The sequence below is a fragment of the Zootermopsis nevadensis genome, unplaced genomic scaffold (assembly GCF_977971745.1).
Source record: "Zootermopsis nevadensis isolate Lab colony 2312 unplaced genomic scaffold, Znev_1.0 Znev_ptg000007l, whole genome shotgun sequence".
NCBI classification, from domain to species: domain Eukaryota; kingdom Metazoa; phylum Arthropoda; class Insecta; order Blattodea; family Termopsidae; genus Zootermopsis; species Zootermopsis nevadensis.
In genome coordinates, this window is record NW_028259139.1 from 13,223,690 (window position 1) to 13,237,682 (window position 13,993).

Sequence of the window (13,993 nt, forward strand, 5' to 3'; positions counted from 1 at the left end):
GTGGAACCACCCAGGCAATGCTTAAAGGCCTTAAGAAATGGAAGTGGAATGTGAGGAACCTACATAGAACAGGGGCGTGGGAGGTAGGAAAGTATAGTTTGGTTGTCGCAGGAATACAGGTTAGATGGCCTGATAATGGAAAACTCACAAAGGGAAACAAGATCTTCAGCGAGCAATTAAAAAATAGAATTTTTTTAACGATATGCTCTCATATTTAATCCCTTGTGTTCGATAGTGTGATATTATTGTAAATTTTCACACACGAACTGAAGACATTGACCATATGGTAAAGGATAGTTTTTACAGAGAATTAGAGTATTTGATCAAATTGGAAGATACCACAAGAAAATTCTGCTCGGGAGATTTCAATACCAAAATTGGTTGGGAGGATATTTTAAAACCAACTATAGAGACTGAGAGTTTAAATTAATTTAGTAATGACAATGGGGTGAGATTAATGAACTTTGCCACATCCAAAAATCTGATCATCAGAAGCACTACATTCCCACATTTCGGTATCCATAAGCATACTTGGATTTCCCCTGATGGGATGACCCATTATCAAATTGGTCACGTTCTAATCATTCGGTGGAGACAACCAAACAACGTAGGTTTACGATCTTATAGTGATACTGACCATTATATAGTGATTACAAACTTGAGGGCAAGACTCTCGGTCAGAAAACAGGCAGGGCTGAAGTACAAGACTGGGCGATGTAGAAACTAAGCAAGAGTATCAGGCAAAAATTTCGAATAGGTTCGCAATCATAGAAAATGTCTTCTTTCTTCTTCTACGGACGCTAAAGTCCATGATGAACCTTGGCCTCTTTTACGACTGACTTCAATTGGTCCTGATCCTGTGACTTTCGTTTCCAATTTTTAACGCTCACTGTCTTCAGATCTTCTTCAACTGAATCCTGTCACCTGATAAGACCCTGGCCACACAATCGTACAAAGTACGTCCGTTGCAATGGACGTACTTTTTACGGACGTAGGTGAGGACACCACACGAGCGTAGTGTGATGCGTCAAGTGCCCCAAGGAAGCCGGAAGAAGCCGTTGCGTTCTGTGGTCTTGCTTACCTGTATATATAAAAAAAGTGGTGGGTTCATCCTATGAACTCAGTTAGATTCCGCCATGGCCATTTTCACACACTATACCAACCTCTACGAGAAGACCCGTCGAACACCCTCTGGTCTGCGCAGAGTTAACTTCCTGCAAGGCTTCTGCTTCTGCATTGCTAAAAGGTGTCACAGCCACCTCATTCATCCTACTTTCACTATATCTGATTCATTGTATAATTTATAAAGTTCGTGGTTATATCTAAACCTCCATATACCATTTTCCTTAATTGGGTCATATTGTTTCTTAATATCCTTCTTTCAAAGTTTTGGAGCATATTTCAAATTTATCCTTGTGAGCCGCAAGCTTTCACTTCCATAGGTATGTATAGACCTTACAAGTGTCTTATATAGAGTACATTTTGTCTTGTCTCCCTAAATATCGTGAGCTTAATTGTCTCTTTAGGCCATTACAATTCTCTGTTATATTTCAGTAGTAACATTATTACCTTCTTTTAGAATAGATCCAAGTTATTTGAATTCTTTCACCCTTTCAAATTCCTGGTCATCCACTTTGAGCATTCTTGAATTTGTTGGCATTTTTGTTATTTCTATGTATTTAATTTTTTGCATGTTCAATGTAGGTCTCACTTTCTTTGATGTTCTACAGAGGTTTATAGTTGCTGCTTTCAGCACCCCTTTGGTTCTCCCCACTAAAACAATATCATCTGCATATGAAATATCTTAATTGTTTTATTATATATAGTTCCTTTAGTTTCTAACCCCGAATCTCTGACCACCTTTTCTGATTCTAACTTAAACAGAACACATGACAAAGCATCTCCCTGCCTTAAACCCACTAATGTTCCAAATGGTTCTGATGGATTATTCTGCAATTTAACTCTACATTTTACATGTTTCAAAGTTTCTCTTACTAGTCTAATTAACTTCTGGGGTATTTTAAACTCCTTCATAGGCTCGAGTAATTTCTCCCTATTAAATTGATCCATAATTAAACTTGGTAATCTAAAAACATAAAAATGTAGTACTTACGCATAGGGGTGGCAGATATGCTCTGCGTGGGCCTGCTGTTCAGGAACAACTTCATCCTGCTATACCTGACATATCACTTTATGGAGAGTTATAACCAAAACATTTTGTTTTATGTTGAGTAATTCAGCCATTATATTCTCTGGTCCAAGCGATGTTATTTTTTAACTTTTCTGTTGCGTCCTTGATATCCTCTATAGTCAGGTATTCATTTTTGATATTTCTTCTGCTCCATTAGTCTCTTGTTTTGTTTCCTTTATCATGCAACTTACTTCCACTTCTGGACCTCCCAACAAATCCTGAAAATATTGTTTCCCCTTATTCATTATCACTGGGGTTTCATTTAAAATCAGTCCATTACTATCTCTGCATGTGTGGTATAAATTCCTTCCCAATATCATTAACCAATAAAATCTCCCACTCTCCTTCTGTGTATAGAGGTTTTCAACTTGTTTTATTTGTTATTCATAGATCTCCCTCATTTGCTTTCTAAGTATTCTCTTTTCTATTCTCCTCATTTCCTTATACTGTTCTTCAGCCTCTCTTGTGTAGTAATTTTGTATCATCCTACGATAAGCTTCGTTCTTATTTTTGGTGGTTTCTTTACATTCATCATCATACATTTAATTTCTTTCAACTCTTTCATTTTGCCAACAATTCAACTGCAGTTTCTGTGATTATTTGTTGTAGTGTTTGCCAATTTATGCTGTTTTATCCGACTCTTCAACATGGGTTACAAACCTATTGACATATTTCTGTTTAACCTCTGATTTTTTTAGCCTATCCCTATCAAATTTATTATATGTTTTAGTTGCCCTTCTATCAGTCATTATGACTATTTGGCATCTCAACCCAGATATTAAAAAATAATGATCAGTATCAGAATTAGATCTTCTAAAACTTCAAACATCTAGCTGATTAACTGTTCTTCTGTCTGGTTTTCTCCATGCTCCTTTATGTGGGAATAATTTTCTGTTGATGCACTGCAAAATTTATGAGTTGCATTCCATTACCAATGTTTTCAGCATGTAAGCTGTGGCCTCCCAAAACTGTTCTAACCCAGCTGTAGTTTCAAACATTAGCATTAAAATCACCTATATAATTCTTTATGTTCCAATGTCATATATCTCAGTATAAAATGCAAAATCACTTACCATTCATGAGAACAATCCTGAACCACTGAATACCTGACATGTAAACAATGTGAACATGTTAGTAACTTTTGCACAGTCATACACTGTAATGTCATGACCCAGTGTCACTCAGAGAGGAATACAGAAAATTGTAATGCATTATAAAGAACAGGAGGTATCCAGAAACATATAATTTATTAACTTAAATTATACATATACAATGGATCACAAAATTGTATAATTATTCATTTACAGTTGTTCCTAGCCTCACAGTCTGCTACTTCAAAAGCCATTAGAGAGAGAGCTGGACACACACATGGACAGAAAACCCATTGTTCCTTGTGATATATAACAATGTCTCATTTTAAATTATGCCAAAAGTTATTATTTCTGCTGAGCAGCACTTGAGGGACATCAGCCATAACTTCTAGATTCACAAAATCTTAATGCAATCAAACCAGCTAATTTAAACAAGGTTATTTGTGATAACAATAAGATGCGAGGATGAAATTAATTACTCTTTCTTCCACTGGCTGGAAAGTTACTGAAGAACTGCACACACTACAAGCCTCTGGCCTGTTTCAACCCTTGATGAATGTGACTAAACCTCATCACCTCCGCCATGCACCAAACAGGATTTGTTCTTGTAATACGTAAGTCACCACCACATGAGATTATGCAACAAACCTTACAGCTGTTTCCGACTAAGTCTTGCTTTCTTCCTAAGGATGTCACTGATGTTCCAGTCATCACTAGACAGAGCACCAGCACCGTTCATAATACAGCGCACCACCACCGTGTGGTCATACAACAGTGAAGGCAGCAGCTGCAAAAAGTGAATCAAATTCGAGTGATGTCACAGCCATGCCAAGTACTTCCAGAACTTCGGTTGTATCTGGGCCAGATTATCAGCTATCCCAACTGAGGTCTTCCATTAACTTTCTCAGAATAATATTTGCAAATGGGGTGTGACTGTCTACTTCCAAAACCTTACCTACTCAGCACACACAATTATTTTACCTTATTATTTGACGCTATATAACCTCTGTAGTTGAAAGTGTTATTAAAAAATTCCGGGACTCAATCATCAATATTTTTTCTGCTTCATATTTTGGGCACTGAGATGGTAAGACGGGCAAAACAGACTATGCTGTGAAAAGAATGACAAACTCCATGGAGCAGAGTACTCCTTGAGAAAAAGTTAATTATTCAGCTAGTCAATGAACGTCCTATCTTTTATGGAACCCAGATTCATCCTCTCCTGAGAGGATGATACTGGAATTTATCTGCAGGAAATATGGAGGAATGGTATGAACTGGATATACGAGGTGCGATCGGAAATTTTCCAGACTGCGCGTTGTCATGATGCGTCGCATGTGGAGTTCTTCCTTTAGAATCAGCTGACAGGTCCCATAGCCTATCCCAACAATGTCGCACAAGTCGTTGATGGTACGACGTCGATCTTCGTAACATTTTCGGGCGTTGTGCTCGAAGATGGTCGTCCAGAACGCTCGTCATCATCGACAGAGGTTCGGCCATTTTTAAAACGTGAATGCCACACAAAAGTTTGTGCACGACCCATTGCGGACTCCCCAAATGCTTGCTTTAGCATTTCATAGGTTTCCGTAGCCGTTTTGGCGAGTCTTTGGCAAGAGATTCAGGCAGAATCGCAGATGGTGCTTGACAGGCTGACAAAGAAAGATTTCCAGGGATGCTTCCAGGCTTGGCAGCGGCGCTGGGATCGTTGTGTTCACTCCCAGGGGAACTACTTCGAGGGTGATGGATGAATTTAATACCTGAGATAAGTGTACGGGTTTTTATACGCGCAGTCTTGAAACTTTCCGATCGCACCTCGTATCTGGCTCCGGACAGAAAATTCCTGACTAGCTAAGTGACTATTACATTATCAAGAGGTACTCTGTTCCACATAGTGAGTTAGTTAACATAACATTCATTGTATATGTGATGCAGCTTACATGGGATCCACATGGCTGTGCAGCACACTAGCACACCACTAAACTGTTAAACCCAGAGCTAAAGTCTGGTTTTAAGCCTCGTAATACAGGGATTTAAATCCTGTATTCCCATACGATAAAGGTTAATAGCCTACTTAACATGTTCCCATCTACATACACAACAATATCACAGTGAAGCAAACTGTTTACTTACTGTGCAGCCATTTGTCAGCATTGGTTTATACAGCTGCTGTGTTTAGTTCACCTACATATTAAATCCTGAAAACACTGAAGTATTACCACTTAGGGGAAACTAACATTTTTTTTATCAGAAGAAGAATACAGTTGGTGTTACAAAGGAGCACAATAAAAGAGTTGCATCAAAAACCTGGATATTATGTATCATAATTACAGAACAGCAAAACATCAACCAGAAGGCATACTGACAAGATGGTAAAGTTACATAAACCCTTTGGCTGCAGAACAAATTAAAAAAACGTAACATCGTTATAAATCTGACTGACAAGTTACATGCAGTACCATAGAAGAAACTGTCTGACTGCATATTAAATTGTAAGAAAGACTTTCATAATATACAGTACATAACACACATCTGTCCGTCAAGTGTAAAGGTTTTCTTCCACTCACATACAAGGTGCGATCGGAAAGTTTCAAGACTGTGTCAATAGAGGGCGAACCGGATGTAGTACGAGCTTCTACCGCTACGGGGTGCGGCCTACATTCATAGTGAATCAGTGTGCCAGCCGGCATCATCGAATTAGCATTTGTTTCTTAGTTACGGGCGTTTTGGTAGTGCATTACACCGACCCTCCTGCGATTTCGGAATGGTGGATTTTCATGAACAAAGAGTGTGCATCAAATTTTGCCAAAGACTCGGCAAAACGGCTACGGAAACCTATGAAATGGTAAAGCAAGCATTTGGGGAGTCCGCAATGGGTCGTGCACAAACTTTTGTGTGGCATTCACGTTTTAAAAATGGCCGAACCTCTGTCGATGATGACGAGCGTTCTGGATGACCATCTTCGAGCACAACGCCCGAAAATGTTACGAAGATTCGGCAGGCCATTCACGAAGATCGACGTCGTACCATCAACGACTTGTGCGACATTGTTGGGATAGGCTATGGGACCTGTCAGCTGATTCTAAAGGAAGAACTCCACATGCGACGCATCGCAGCCAAGTTTGTGCCAAGGCTCCTGTCTGAGGACCAGAAGCAGAATCGACTTCTCGTTTGTCAGGAGCTCAAAGATCTTGCAAGAACCGACCCCAACTTCCTTTCTAAGGTTATCACAGGTGGTGAAAGCTGGGTTTACGGGTACGATCCGGAAACAAAGCAGCAATCTTGACAATGGAAGAGCCCATCGTCACCACGACCGAAGAAGGCAAGACAGGTCAAGAGCAATGTGAAGTCAATGCTGATCTGTTTTTTCGACCTGGAGGGGATCGTCCATAGGAAGTTTCTTCCTGCAGGTCAGACGGTCAATGCTGAATTTTACTGTGGGGTCCTGAGGCGGTTGCGTGAAGATGTGAGACGGAAGTGGCCGGCAATGTGGCGCAACCACAACTGGCTGCTGCATCATGACAACGCGCCAGCGCACACTGCCCTCAAAGTTCGGCAGTTTTTGGCCTCAAACACCATGGCCGTCATCCCGCACCCTCCTTATTCGCCGGATTTAGCTCCGTGTGACTTCTTCCTCTTCCCAAAGATGAAAATTCAGCTAAAGGGAAGGAGATTTGAGACGATAGAAGAGATTCAGGCAGAATCGCAGATGGTGCTTGACAGGCTGACAAAGAAAGATTTCCAGGGATGCTTCCAGGCTTGGCAGCGGCGCTGGGATCGTTGTGTTCACTCCCAGGGGAACTACTTCGAGGGTGATGGATGAATTTAATACCTGAGATAAGTGTACGGGTTTCTATACGTGCAGTCTTGAAACTTTCCGATCGCACCTCGTATATGGTGAGATGATGCTCTGAGAATAACAGTGGAATTTATAACTTAGGGTATATTCTTTAAGTTAACATGAGAACATACCTAAAATGACTGAACATTACTATGGTTTACCTTTGGAGTCAAAAAGAAGTACTGAGCACTGCCAATCCGTTTCGATGTGGTCACCATAAGTTCAAATATCATGCGTTCATTAATAGCATCCATGCCCTAAAAATACATGGAGCTCAGAGTTATAATCAAACTTCAAATAAAAATATGAGTATGAGGTATTATGGTGCACTTCAGTTCCATCTGAAACCAGCTGAGCTGAATTTATGCAACAATACCAATACATAAAATACCACTGCCATACATAAAATGTCTTGAATTTAATACTTTCAAATTAAAATCCAACTATGAGGTTCTAAACTCTCAGTGAAATAAAACTACATCCACTTTTTGTGACTGCTGTGTCTCTGCAAGCCTGCAATCAATCTTATCTCTAAAGCTCTCTACATAATTTGTATGGATTTTCAGAAAAGACTCCACCATCGATCACTGATAAATCCACCTCATCCTCTTCTAACAGGTCAGTAAACAGTGGAAACTTAAAACATTGATGATTGATGACCTTCAATAATTGGAATGCACCAGAGCAACAAACACAGAAAATAAAAGGAAATAAAAAACCCAATGATTAAGTTATTGAGGGACATGGGTAGAATTTATTACCAAGAATTGAGAGTGAGAAAAGGACCTATGTTCAATAATTTGCCTTGTAATAATGTCATATTAAACACTGTGTCTCCTCATGACTGGAAATAGGAATTCAAGTGGTAGCAAAGCCTGTCTTTCAATGCATGTTTTGGTTCTACCAAAAAAACACATTTCATCACTTGGATTAACAGACTAACTACATGCGCTGCCCTCATTAATTGTGGCCCCTTTCTAACCAAATAATTGTTCTACAACTATTATTTTCAGAAAAGGCATTTACTATGTCATGGGCAGAATAAACCACTCAGTCACATTACCTGGTTTATCTCATCCACACAACAGAAAGGCACATGTGTGATTTCTTGTAATGAGATCAAGTATATCGCTGTGGCAACAGCCCTTTCTCCCCCACTCTGAAGACGCTGAGTGAGTTCCTGAAGCTGCTCACCATCTCTGAACTTCACTTTAATGTTCAGGCCATACTGCTCATAATCTTTCTGAAAAACACAAACCACCAATCAGAACTAACTTCAAGGTGGCAGCATTCAAACAGAAACACAGCCAGCTCCGGACATAGAGACCCCCTCCTCTGCTTGACGTCACAGTTGCTGCATGTCCAATCAATGTCAGTGGCAGTAAATTAGTTGGAACATAAAATTTATCTATAGTCATCAGGGCAGCGTACAGCCCTCGTTTTTACCTAGTGTACACATTTAACTTTATTTTATTCACAGTCACACTGGACAGCTTACTTCATGCTGCTCTTCATATTCTTTAACTTAACATGCAATGTATGCAGTGCATGGAATATTCATATTGTATGAAAGTCCAGAGATGGCATCTCTACCCTCCCTAGTCACAATTTTTAAATATGGCACTGCACAACAACCAGTTTCCTGTGAACACCATCACAGCATGAAAATGCCTCCTCACTGTGAAATAACGTTGTTGTATTGCAAGCGTCAATCGTCCAAAGTAATGCAGGCTGTTTCTTCTCCCACTCCAGAACCATCATACTCAAACCCTTATGCTATATTACTGCAACCACAACACAGTGTTTTACCTCGTCATCTCCTGTAAACAAAGTCACTTCACCAACACATCCAAGTCTAGCAAAACATTCTCCATATTTCTTGTTAAACTGTGACATAAGTTTCCTTAGGGGTGGAAGCCATAGTCCACTGATTCTTGCCATCTCTTCTTTCAGCGTCTCAGATTCCTTTTCCCTTATCTGAATGTCAGCAGTCAGTGAAACAATTTGACTTTTCCGTGCCTCATAGTCTTGTATCACCTTGAAGACATGAAAAGTGAATTATTAGGACATCCTAAACAAAAGCAGAAAGCTCTGTTATCCAGAACAACATACTTTATAAATCACCAAATAACATGCATAATTTTAGCTGCATACAAAAGGTTCATTAAAAGCAATTGATTGTCTTGTTTTTTCTCTGATCTTCCCAGATACTCTTATGTCATGACGTAATCTACAATGATTTATGATGATTCACATTTAGATTTATGTAAGACTACCAATGGCTCAATTCATGAAAATGCAACCTGGACTTTCAATGCACCTACCAACATGACAAGCACAATTAAACAACAGAATGTGTCAGCTAGCCAGTCTGGTCTCTGACATGAATTTATATGGGACTTTGTTAATTTGCAATTTTTCTTGTATTTTGTAACTTAGTGTTTCTGCAGGTTTTTTGCCTATTAGGCTCTTATATCCTTTCATACTATGTAGTTTGTAACATAAGCATTAATTCAAGTTTGTTGGTATACTGAATGAATGCTATCAAACCCATATATACATAAGGGAAAACACATCACCAAGAAACTTTTCTGCAATGAAATGTAGAAGAAAACTACTTTAATTTTAGCCTCCTTCATGAAAAATCAGGATTCTAGGCCATGGCTAGAAATAATACCATTTAAAATAATGTAATTTTCATTGGTGTGGATTGGTTTCAGTTTCACAGCTCTGGTGTGGTCACCAAACCTGCAGTCTATTCTGAAGGCCAATGTGACTAACTGCATTCCTTGGACAACTGCAGACAGAATGGGACAATAAATGACCCACATATTTGACAGATTCACTAAGATTAAAAGGGTCTCTGGTTAAAGTGTTATTCTGCACTGTTAAATCAGCAAACCAATTTTAAACCAATTCCTTTCCTACATCTAACTTCATTTTTCATATATAATTAATCCTTTCAAGTGATCATTTTTCACAATGAAACTTACCTGACACTGTATCACCTTTCGTTCCTTCCTGAAAACAAAACAATCAGCTTACCATTTCATTTGCATCCCTCAGACAGTCAGCCTTGGCTTTTGTCTCTTGAATTTCTCTGTTCACTTCTTCTTCAGTGTTTCCAAATCCAAGGAACACGCTTCTGAATTTCTCAAATTCCACATCATCAGGGCTAACACCCCCTGTCATAGCTTTAGCTTCTTCAAAAAGCCTCTTTAATTCAATTTCTGCTTCGTGCAATTTCTCCTCTATATTTAGAGCCATCATCTAGTATAAATGAAAAAGAAATATGATGCATTCATAAAATTCACACCTCTCTTATAAACCTTTATGCAACTATTCTTCAGTGTCATGTTGCATTCAGTTTTCTGATGACAATAATAAAGGACAATAGGAAGCAATCACAGGTTTTTACTGTGTTTTCATACATATTTTGGCATTTCTTAAACAAGAACATTAAATGATAATGCAGAAGAGATGAACAAGAAAGCTGTGATGACCCTCTGATATACAGGTAGCCCTCGATTTGCGACGGTTCAGAATAATGCCGATTTTGAAACCAGCAAGTCAAAAAGTGAAAAAATGTATTTTACTATTATTTATAACATTTTACAATGTATCTCGTACTGATTCTCATACTAAATCGTAATTCTTACATTGCTGATTTTGAATAAAAATTATAAATACAGTCATCTCTGCAATTACGTATGTTTCCTTAACGCGAATTTTTGACATAAATACGTCTATATTTTAGGGCCAGTGTCATTCGGCAAAAATGTAATGAAAAAGTGTTACGAAAAAGTGTAACTTTGTTATGTTACCTAGGAAACGTCAAACGTCATTGTTATGTTACCTGGGAAACGAAAAAGTGTAACTTCATTGTTATGTTACCTTGGAAACGTCATCTGTTTATCAACAAATAAACAATGGTTACCTACATAGTTACCTTACATTACCTTACCTAACCTTACATTACCTTACCTTACATTACATTCATTACAGACCCATCTTAAGCGTAATTGATTCAAGTTAAATAAGCAATGTCTTAATCAAACTTTACTCAACTGTAAAGCATGTATAAAGGAAATATTTAGAATAAAGCCAATATATAAACTTCCTTTCCGTATAGACGTATTTACGTCAAATTCTCCGGAACCGTGGTTCCACTGACAACTTTTTCCAATGAGATCGATGAATTGGCAAAAGCTGTTTGTGAAATACAAACTTTTGCATATGTGAGTTTGCTCTTATGCGCTTTAAACTTTCAAAGGACTAATTTAATCTCTGCGGAGATACTGGGGTTATTTTTACTACGAGATTTTCTATAGGTCGGCGTCTTACATGAATGCAACTATCGCATAACAGCAGAGATGACTGTACACATCAATCTCACGAAAGAATCGCAGTCAATGGCAGGGACCAACGAATTGCCGATTGTAAGTGTATAAAATATATTTTTTAAATTCCCTTTATTTTATTTACGTTATTTCAGAGGTTTAAATGTAATGCCATTATATTACTCGTCAATGTTTGGGTGCTGGGAACGCATGTCATTGACTTCCCATTGATTTACATTATAAAAGAGTTTCAATTTACGCTGATTCCGATTTTGCCGGTTCGTCCAGGAATGCATCCCTGGCGTAAATCGAGGGCTACCTGTATTTAATTTAATTTTTTGCAACTTTAAACATGGCAGATGGAGTTAGATGTGGGGACTGGGGTTAAAATGACATAATGACAGCCAGTCCCTGGACCAAGATTCAAACTTGTGAACTTTGAAACACAAAGCCAAAGTGCTGGCTACTGCACTGCATTGCCTACAATGTCATGAAGACAGAGGGAAAATGTGGTGCATGGTGCTACACTGGGGATGGGAGAATAATATTAAAATAAATTCCAGCGACATAGCTTAAAGAGCACAATAATAAGCCTTATGTTCACAGTGATGGAGTTTTATAAGAAATAGGAGATTTCTCAGTCAGATCAACCACAGAGTTTGTTATTAACATTGCTTACTCATAGCCATCCTTAGTGAACTAAGCATTTCTCCAATCATTTGTTTTTAAATTATTGTCACATGATGGGGTAAATAAAGGAGTATATCAACCACCATAAAGGTTCAGTATTAGTCAGAAAAGTGTTGAGATTAACCACATGGTTTATTAATATCATGAAGTTGGTTATTACATAAAATGCAGGACAAAATAACTGAAGTAATACCTTGGCTTCATTCCACTTCTGGAGGAGATGACGTGACTCCATTTCTCTCTTTGTAGTTTCATTTCTCACATTCTCCAACTCTTGATGCAAAATTTGATTCTCAATGAGAGACTGGTCATAATGATTAAAAAGCTTGATCATCTGCACATTCTGATCAGTCAATTTCAACACTAGCAACTGTAAACACAGAGCAGACAACCATGGAGCAACCAAACCTGTACATATTGGACTAGATGCCACATAAAACAATTACAAAGCAGTGGTTTTAACAATGGAGACTGAGAGGAGGGAAGTAATAGAAGAATGGAGAAAAGGAACAGCTTCAAAATTTGTACACTTCACCTAATATTGCTAAGGTATATAATTTATGGACTAAATAAGGACATGTGGCACACATTAGGAAAACAAGAACTTTATACACAATTATGGTCAGAAAATATACAGAAAAAGATGTTCATGGATAAGCAAGCACAGAAGGATAATATTAAAAATATATCTCAAGAAAATGTAGTCTAGAAGTATGGACTGGACCAACTTCAGTCTTGATCCAATGAACATTATGGTTCCATAACATTCCCTTAACTCAGATATAATGGTAACAAAAATGTAAACGCAACATATTTCATAATAGATTTTAATGCAGACAGCAATTAGAATGTTAATTTTATTATACAACTGCTCAGGATTCCCTGCTCCTTTGCTAAGGTTCACATCAGCGAGATGGACTGCCACATCTCCACTAAGATTTTCAAACATCCAAGACACAAGACTGGATTAACGATGATCAGCAATACCCGAACACTGTATTGACTCCAACAGTAAAGAAGTATACAGAGTAAGCAAGGCCTGAATTCACCTGTCTTCATACAAACTAACACCCAATGATCACTGTGTAGACAGGTGAGAAGCAGTCTGAGTGAGCTGTGTTTCACTGTTCCTCTTTTTCTTCTTCTGCTTATCCTACTTTCACCTGAACCCTGTGGTCACTCCCCATTGGGAGCAACCTTCCAAACAGGAAGCTGTGTGATAACCACTACACTAAAGTTCAAAACACCAACTCTGATCATCAGCAGAGCTGAAGGGGCTATTATTTATTCACTTCAGAAGGACTCAAAACAGTAAACCTGCACTTGGCTTTCTCTAACTCAGAGACCATCAAGTCATGTTCTCCAAGTCCTGCTTGTACAGTTCCCAGTGCAGTTAATGGCAAGTTCTTTGGTACTGTACCTGATTATCCGCCCTACACTTGGCTTTCTCCAACTCAGGGTCCAACTTCTCCTGTTCCAGGTTCTCCCATTGCCTCTGCTTCGCACTGAGTTTAACTTCTACAGTTCTCAGCTGCTCCATGCGCTCCATAAGACTATGCTTGCGAGAACGCATTTCTTCCATTTCCACTTCAATCTGATGCATCTGTTTCTGAATGTCTTCCAATGTGCTAATCTTTTGCTGTTTCTGTCCATTCAGATCAATCAATCTGCAATGACAACAATAATTTCTAAATATTAGCTCATGACATTAAAATATACAGTGGCCAGATTATTTGCAGTGAAAAATGTTGTGTTATGTGCTTTTTGCATAAACTGCATGAAGTTAATGCACACAGACATGGTTATATCAGTCTGTATGTTTTAACTGAAGAATTACCAGATA

General features: G+C 38.5%; 1 protein-coding gene and 2 long non-coding RNA genes across 13 annotated transcripts in view; 2 read left to right on the plus strand and 1 right to left on the minus strand.

The window, feature by feature from the left end:
- Positions 1-1,252: 1,252 nt before the first annotated feature.
- Positions 1,253-4,327, plus strand: LOC110829761 (uncharacterized). Its single transcript, XR_015533939.1, has 2 exons — positions 1,253-1,442; positions 3,499-4,327. It is a non-coding gene; the product is annotated as an uncharacterized LOC110829761 (long non-coding RNA).
- LOC110829758 (structural maintenance of chromosomes 5) overlaps positions 3,422-13,993 on the minus strand; it is a 35,005-nt gene continuing 24,433 nt past the window's right edge. For all 11 annotated transcript variants that reach the window (XM_022063824.2, XM_087344320.1, XM_022063825.2 and 8 more), the window contains 7 exons: positions 13,571-13,817; positions 12,344-12,520; positions 10,166-10,390; positions 8,930-9,157; positions 8,184-8,363; positions 7,282-7,377; positions 3,422-4,069 (listed from right to left, as the gene is read on the minus strand). In XM_022063824.2, the coding sequence (XP_021919516.1) occupies positions 3,932-4,069; positions 7,282-7,377; positions 8,184-8,363; positions 8,930-9,157; positions 10,166-10,390; positions 12,344-12,520; positions 13,571-13,817 (1,291 nt within the window). In that variant the 3' untranslated portion in view covers positions 3,422-3,931. The remainder of the gene's footprint in view (positions 4,070-7,281; positions 7,378-8,183; positions 8,364-8,929; positions 9,158-10,165; positions 10,391-12,343; positions 12,521-13,570; positions 13,818-13,993) is intronic.
- LOC147874614 (uncharacterized) lies at positions 11,152-13,184 on the plus strand. Its single transcript, XR_015533941.1, has 3 exons — positions 11,152-11,559; positions 12,518-12,699; positions 13,049-13,184. It is a non-coding gene; the product is annotated as an uncharacterized LOC147874614 (long non-coding RNA).